The sequence below is a fragment of the Morone saxatilis genome, unplaced genomic scaffold, assembly GCF_004916995.1.
Source record: "Morone saxatilis isolate NCDOM2014 unplaced genomic scaffold, NCSU_SB_2.0 Contig5, whole genome shotgun sequence".
Lineage (NCBI taxonomy): Eukaryota > Metazoa > Chordata > Actinopteri > Moronidae > Morone > Morone saxatilis.
Window position 1 is genome coordinate 20,666,142 of NW_023340095.1, and position 8,184 is coordinate 20,674,325.

The following is an 8,184-nucleotide window of genomic DNA, read 5'->3' on the forward strand; positions in this document are numbered from 1 at the left end:
ATGTCACCCAAATAAAATAGGAGAAACCCTATTTTATCATCCCCGGAGGTGTCTGTCCATGCACAGTATCCATGCGCATTTCTTTGTGTTTGCCATGGTTCTGATTTATTTGTCTTTGCTGGCCTCACTTTTCACTGAAACTACTTTCTGCTGAAGAAATAGTCCCTCTGACAACTGTTAAGAGTGAGACAAGTGAGACACTGATTGACAAAACCAAATCTCAAGGTCCAACAGCTACTAATTAAGCTTTTGATTATATCACATTATCCTCCTCTGCATATGGAGTTAACTCAGTTGTCATGAAAAAAGCTGTAAAGCTCAAATTTCCTGAAGACTTTGTGAAAGGCATGTTGACTTTTTTTGCTTTGAGGTCTGCAAACAAAATAACAATCTCCATAATAGTGTGCTGGAGGCAGAAAGCTTGGAGAGAGATTCCTCAAAACCAAGACAAACACAACCAAAAGTACTGTTTGCAGAGGTAGACGCTACTAGAGGAAAAAGAGAAAATATGTTGTATTGTACTGTTGAGGGAACTGCCCCTTGAAATAAGTATTAGAAGAAATACTGCATAAAAATAACTCTTTACAATATGGATGCACCAGTCAGCACCAAAACCAGAGCAGTGCTTCCTCTATTAGAAGTAGAAGTCAACCAATCCAAATTTTACTTGAACATAGACATAAAGTTTTAGCAGTAAATTAAATTAAAAGTATTAAAAGTACTCAAATGTTAAAGAGTACTCTTCTGAACAACTTTTACTAAGTGTCAAATTATTGATACGTTAGTATGTAAGCAGTATTTATAAAGTTGCAGGTGATGCAAAGTCTGGTGATGCTACTGTGTGGAGCCTACATGGTCTGCAACTGATCATTCTTTTCATTACTGATTAATCTGTTGATTATGTTTTAGATGAACTGATGAACTGATGAGATAATTCAATAGATTAGTGTTGATCACAAGTTCCCAGAACCAAAGGTTATGTCTTCAAATGTGTTAGAAAACACAACTTGATGATTTATCTAAATGATTATCACAACTGCTGTGATTGACTTATCAACTAAATGATTCAGCTCTTAAGTTTATTCATTCATATATATATACACACAATACAAGCGTATTGTGTGTTTTGAATTGTACTTTATTAAACAGGGCTTTTCAAATTAAGTTTTTAAGGGGTTTGGCTTGCATCATTTTAAACCACAATTAAGGTGTTGGGTATGTTTTAATGGGTAAATTAAGGATTCATTCATATTTTAAGGGACTCATGTTTCCTAACTGCTGGTCTAATAAGTATAAACTAATACTATTATTAGTTACAAAACCTGTAGTTTATTATCTTATTATAAGATTATGTTGGACATTTTTCATCAGTTTAGCTGATTGTATCAGAAGTTTGTGTAACTTTTATTTCTGCATCATGATTTACTTTATAAGTCACTGACTAAGAGGAGGAAAGCAACAGCCACATTCCTACCATTCCATAACGAATTATCGATCAACTCTCTGTTAGAGATAGTAAAACTATTGATTGAACAAAAGGTTTTTGTTTATATTTGACTCAGAGAAAAGAGATTAGACAGGGGTTTATTTATTGTCAGTGTGTGTGTGTGTGAGTTATGTCTCAAACTGTATGTTTATATGTTGCACCTCATTCAGTTAACAAACTTTGCCTCTTCTAGAAACTATGTGGGACCAATTACCCAACCAGCATCTGCTTCGTAGTGGTGAATGAGTTCTGTGAACGCTTCTCCTACTATGGCATGAAAGGTATGCAAACCTTCCATCTGGACAACATGATGCAGTATAGGTTGACCTAAGGAACAAGATTCTGTATTCACTCAGTGGCTTTGGCTCTTGTGCTTAGTGCTTGACACAAAGTTGGATAGGTAATGATGCTCAGCTTGTTAAATTGACAATAAAACAGAGGACCTACAATAGACAGATAAAGCTGGAGTCTCTGTCTTGCCCTCACATGACATGTCTGTCTGCCACATTACTTCAATCAGCCACACACACACACACACACACACACACTACAAAATAGTTGTAGGAGAAGTATATATATATATATTCCTTTAGCAGATCGGTTACAAATTATTGTTGTTATCAATATATTTATTTATTATTTATGTAATCTGTTACTCTACATAGGTAAAGATCATGTTAAAGACATCAGTTAACGCCAAACCAAACTCCTTTTAAAATGCACTCTGTTACCATGACAGTAACTCAGTCCCTCCAGGTTATATTGCTGCTCTGATTGGTGAAATAACAATGATTGGTCACATTTTCAGAATAATTGCGGTGATTAGACAAAATTGCGACGTTGTGTAGAATTCATAGTGATTGGTTGAATTTGTGCAAAGTGCTAACAGAAACAATGCAACTTCCTAGAGGGACTGCTAACTGTGAAACTACTACTACTAAACTTGTACAGTATATAACATGCTGTTAATGCAACTGAACAGCTTTTGATTGAACTTGTCAAAGTTCATTCTTAACATAGTTTGACAAAAAAAACAAAAGCGTATCTCAATGTCTGCTTTTAATCTCAACTCGCAGCAAACTCCAACTGTTCAGGAAGACCACAACATGCGAGTGGAAGCTCAGGAAAAAGCTAGAAAGTGGACCTTGATTAAAGACATTTTGGGTCATATAATTCAGTGTTTTCTACCAAATGGCAGACAAAGTGGTATATGTTAGCGCGACAGGTTCTCTGGTTGCAGAGTTTACAATATAAGCTGTGATACTTGCAGATGTTGGACAAACAGCTTACAAGGTTAATGGTAAACATGGACATGTGACTCCTGTTCATCCATAATGGCTAATGTTGTCATGAAAAACACCTCCAGGCTGGTAACAACAGCAAACAGAGGAGATCTTCCCTCTACATCCCCTTTATTTTTTTCTGCAGTGGCTTTAAGGTATCTCATATATATATTGTATCATTTTGGCCCTATTCTTCAATTAGCTTGTTAAATAAGTTAAATATTCAAACCCAACCATTCTATCAGATGGAAATATTGTAGATGTTTTGTCCATCATTTTATACACGTTCCCTCCAAATTCAGCCAGAAAAATTTGATATCTTTGGAAACATTGGGCTCTCCTTAGCATGAACTAAATAAAATAAATCTGTGGGTTTGAATAATGGAGGAAGATGCTTTGGGATAGAACAGATCTTGTTGACATGTTCTGAGGTATTTCGACGTTACATGTGGGCTTGGGAGTATCGATCCCCTGAGCTGGGTCACAGCTCATGCTAGTGTGTTTGTTCTCAGCGGTGCTGACACTCTACTTCCTCACATACCTACACTGGGACAAGGACCTTTCCACCGCTGTCTACCATGCCTTCAGCAGCCTCTGCTACTTCACACCCATACTGGGAGCTCTCATCGCTGACTCCTGGCTTGGAAAATTCAAGTGAGTCCCTGTGTGTTTCATCCTTGTGTGCATTCATACAGAATAACTAAAAACAGAGGTATCAAGCAAGTAGTTTTAGTTTTATGTGTTATTGAAAGCTAGATTAAAAAAGCAACTCATCCGCAGTGTGCTGAAAACTATGTGTCCAGATAATTATATCTACTACAAAAAAAAAGTCACGGGAGGTGTGTTAGGTGTCATAGTGTCATAGATGGGGTGTGACAATTTAAGAAATAAAACAAAATAGTTGCAGTTAATAGAAATGATCATCATGCATCGTCATCTGTGGCACATGATTTCAATTTGCGATACATCATGCAGTGTTTCATCCCTTTAACCTGGGAGCTTTGTCTGAATTGTGTAACAGCACCTATTAGTGGAGATGAATCACTCGGGCCACACACACACACTCACACACTCACAGATATAATAAGAGTGCAATCTGAATGTACGTAATCACAGTTTGCTGTCCACAGGACCATCGTCTACCTGTCCATTGTGTATGTGATCGGCCATGTGGTCAAGTCGGTGGGTGCCATTCCCACTGTGGGGAACACCGATGTGCACATGTAAGTTATCAGCAGCTGATTCGCTTATTTTGAGCAGGCAGAAACTGAGTTCAGTCATGTTATACAGAGCAATAAGGTGTGTGTATGTTCATACTGCAAGCCTTAGTGCTCAATTCTAAATTTATTGCTCAGATCAGATTTGGTATTTTTTTTGGCTGTTCATATTACTTTCTAAATTTGGCCCATATCATATTCCTGTGTGAACAGGTCACCGTCCTGAAGTGACCAGCATGACAGATGTTGATCTAGAGTGACTCACATAATCACATAAAAATGGATGACTGTTACTACTGAGGTCACATTGCAAAAAATCAGACCTGTATGTGAAAAGATCAGATTCCATGTGATCCGTGTTGTTCACACTGTCATGAACAGATCTGAGTCACATGTAAGCAAAAAAAAAATCTGATTTGGGACGCTTGTGCCTACAGTGTGAATGTAGCCAAAGCGCTCTTTATCATTACTGTGTATCAGACTGAATTTCCATTTTTTTTTCACTTTGAATCGCTCAATATAATAGAGATGTAGGCAGTGGTTCTCAGGTCTTCAACATGAGATCATCATTTTCAATGATTATTTTCATTATCGATTTATATGTTATATTTATATGTTTATATTATTTTCTCTATTTTACAAATTACTTAAATTACTCTTACAAATTATTAAACAGTCAATTAGACTGTATGGCATGTACATAAGTTCAAACAGTCTGAGAAAACATCAAAGTTTCCTTCTTTAGAAACTGGAACAAATGTTTGGCATCTCTTTACCCTCCTCTTTACTGTATTGTATGACTATGTTCTTTTAAAATATATTTGAAAGTTCTTTTTAAATGTATAAATAAATTACATAACTTTTAATAGATGAATCAAATTAATCAAAATTGTTTTAAAACTAGATTAGCAGCTTTTTCTCAGTTCAGAACCCCCCCGATAAATGAATGATATCACAATGTATTAATATTCTGATTAATTGATTGACGAATCAATGAATATACTAATACTGTAGTGTTATTACGACAGTTAATACGTACTCTCTCTCTATATATATATATATATATTATATATCATCTGTGTGTGTTGCAGCGCTCTGTCCATGGTAGGGTTGATACTCATAGCCTTCGGCACCGGGGGAATCAAACCCTGTGTGGCAGCGTTTGGAGGAGACCAGTTTGACGAGGAGAATGTAAGGCTTCTTCTTCTTTAGTTTGAAAATTTAAACGCAGTTTAAAGGACACAGTAATAACAATAATCTGTGAATGTAGCCACTAAAATCCATGTATATCTAGAAAAATCAGATCGGTAGTGAGTGTAAATTCATTCAAGTCTTTCAAAGGACCATCCTTTGCTGTTGGACTTTGATTGAATTAGCAAATAACTTTTATAAATTAAAGTAATGGTGTCTGTAAAAGCTGCTTAACTGTTATGCCACCATTATGCACTCAGTACGATGTTATAGACCAAACAGAGCTTTAAATGTTTATGTTTGTACTAGTTTTGACTATAAAGTAACAAATAAGCAGCTTTAATATAGGATTGCCAGAAAAGAAAAACAAATTAAAAATGGGTTACATAAATCTCTGCAGTGCTAGAATTGCATCGTGTCTCTTATATTTAGCTTTACACAGTAATCACAGTGTTTAGAAAACTAGCCTGAAACCTTAATGGGGACTGAAATATCATAAAATACAATGTTCAGATCAAATCAGTGTCTCATCTTTAGTTTGTTGATCACCTCCAGGTCAGCGAGAGGCAGAAATTCTTCTCCATTTTCTACATGTCAATTAACGCTGGGAGCCTCTTGTCAACTGTGATTACACCCGTACTGAGAGGTGAGCATTCATATACCTAATGTGGTTCACTGAACATCACTGTGTTATGCCACTAACGTTGGACTTGCTGCCGCAGGTGATGTGCAGTGTTTCGGTGGTGACTGCTACGCTCTGGCCTTCGGGGTTCCTGCAGCTCTGATGGTCGTGGCTTTAGGTGAGTCCACGTCCATCCACCTGTAACATCATCCAGTCAGATGTAATCCACATAGTAGTGAAAGCACGGACAGTGAATAAGGATGAGAATCCATAAGAATGTCTTGATACCAATTCCATTAGCGTATATGCTTATCTGTGCTGTTGTCATCTTTCATCGTCAAATGAAGCCACACATTGGATTGTTTCTAGCAGTGTAGACGCATGAGTTTGACATCATTGTTTTGCAATGTGCAACTGTCAGAAAAACATGCCGGCATTGATGAAAGGAATTGATAAGCTTTTGAACTGAGGCATACGATTCCGATGGATCAAATCATTTTGGAACCGGTTCTCAACTGGAATGTCCAAATTAATTGTCACATTTCATTATCCCAAATTAGTTCAGGCTGCGATCTGCATGCTGAGAGCATGTTTGTATGAAGTCCAGCTTTTGACAGGCTGGGCTTCCTCTTGATCAAGGCCCCTCCACATACGTCCTGACAGGCAGTTGTCTCTGCCTCTGAATCCCCGTCCCCACTGGACCTTATGGGATTCATGCTTGGCTGACCGCTCACTGTGAAAACAAACTGATTTTATAACCGGAGGGGCCGCGGACAGATCGCAGCGTGGGTGAGACAAAGTACGGCTTTCAATGTGTGAACTGCCAGACTAAAGCTTGGCATGTTTACAACATTTCATAAGCCACTGTAAGAGGACAGAAATCCTTAAATGGTAAACAACTCTGTCAGAATCTGCTGTTTCCTCTTGTTGGCTAGGGAATACATATAGCTGATATGAGCATGTGGTACTCCTGATACCAGGCAAGTGGAGCAATTGTTTGCACAACAGCTGAGCCATTTCCAACATAAACTGTCTAACTCTTCATCCATCTTGTACAGTTGTGTTCATTGCCGGCAGCAGCCTGTACAAGAGGAATCCTCCCCAGGGAAACATCCTGCTGGAAGTCTGCAATTGCATTGGGGTGAGTCATCTGAATCGTATCAAATGATTTATGAAAGTGCAAACTGATTTATTCATCTCTATTTACTGCCAAAACTCGTTTTGTGCTGTAATAAAGGTTATTTTTTAATTTCTGTTTTTTCGGTTTGCAGTTTGCCATCAAAAACCGCTGGCAGAGACGGAGGTATGAGCCTCAGAGAAAGCACTGGTTGGACTGGGCTGACGAGAAGTACTCGGTAACAAAATAATTCCTACTATTAACTCTTCATACAACCATTTGTATTTGTCCATCTGGAAAAAGTCAAAAGAGTGTTGGTCATCAATAACCCGTCCACCTGTGTGTTCGTGTGTTAACAGAAGCGTCTGATCCAGGAGATAAAGATGGTGCTCCGGGTTTTGGTGCTCTACATCCCGCTGCCAATGTTCTGGGCTCTGTTTGATCAGCAGGTACGTGAGGACGAGAGACTTATTAACCTATTAACCATTATCTTTGGTTCAGACATCCATATCCTCCTCAGGGAGGTTTATGACCACATACCTGTAAAACTAAATCCCAGGAAACCAGTGGAAACTCCACAACAAAGTTATAGACCCAGCCAAAAAGGTCACCATCAAATTGTTGCTTTTAAACGTTAGCTTTTGTACAGATTGAACAAAAAAGATACAATATATAAATTAATGACCTTTAAAGGTGCTGGTAGGCAGGAGTATTTGTAACATTTCAGATGTTTCGCTTCGTCTGTAGATGTTTAAAAGATTAAAGTATATGTAATGTGTTCATGATCATACCCTAACCAAGATGTTTCTTGTGCCTATAATCAAACTTTAACCACAGCGGTGTAATGTCAGAAACTGGTTGTTGACTATCCAAATGAAGTGTTGTATGTGAATTATAGTATGTAGTGTTCAGAGACTAAAGCGTCTTGTATACTCGCCGTTCCCGACCTGTCGCGCGACAATGTGACGTCAAAATGATGTAGATCTCGCTGGTGCGCCAGGATTTAGGCCAGGTCGCGCAAGACTCTTTATTTTTCAGCTGAGCGCGCCAACAACAGGAACAGGAAGATGGACGAGTTCGAGGGCAAGCTTTCTGAGCAAGTGCGCCTCTTACAGGCATCTGTACGATCCTTCAATGAAGGAACACAGAAATGAGGGGGGCCATATGCTGGAAAATTTGGAAGAACCTCCGCGACCGATTTGGAAAATCAAAAAAGAGGTCGCCATTGTTTACCTTTTTCTTCTTCTTCTAGTGCGTAGAAATAGCAA

The 8,184-nt window shown here is 38.2% G+C and overlaps 1 protein-coding gene across 1 annotated transcript in view; it reads left to right on the forward strand.

The window, feature by feature from the left end:
- Positions 1-1,225: 1,225 nt before the first annotated feature.
- Positions 1,226-8,184, forward strand: part of slc15a2 (solute carrier family 15 member 2) — a 14,975-nt gene continuing 8,016 nt past the window's right edge. The window contains 10 exon segments of the mRNA XM_035677186.1: positions 1,226-1,229; positions 1,657-1,767; positions 3,282-3,423; positions 3,900-3,992; positions 5,078-5,177; positions 5,733-5,823; positions 5,900-5,977; positions 6,858-6,940; positions 7,071-7,154; positions 7,276-7,365. Of these exon segments, the coding sequence (XP_035533079.1) occupies positions 1,226-1,229; positions 1,657-1,767; positions 3,282-3,423; positions 3,900-3,992; positions 5,078-5,177; positions 5,733-5,823; positions 5,900-5,977; positions 6,858-6,940; positions 7,071-7,154; positions 7,276-7,365 (876 nt within the window).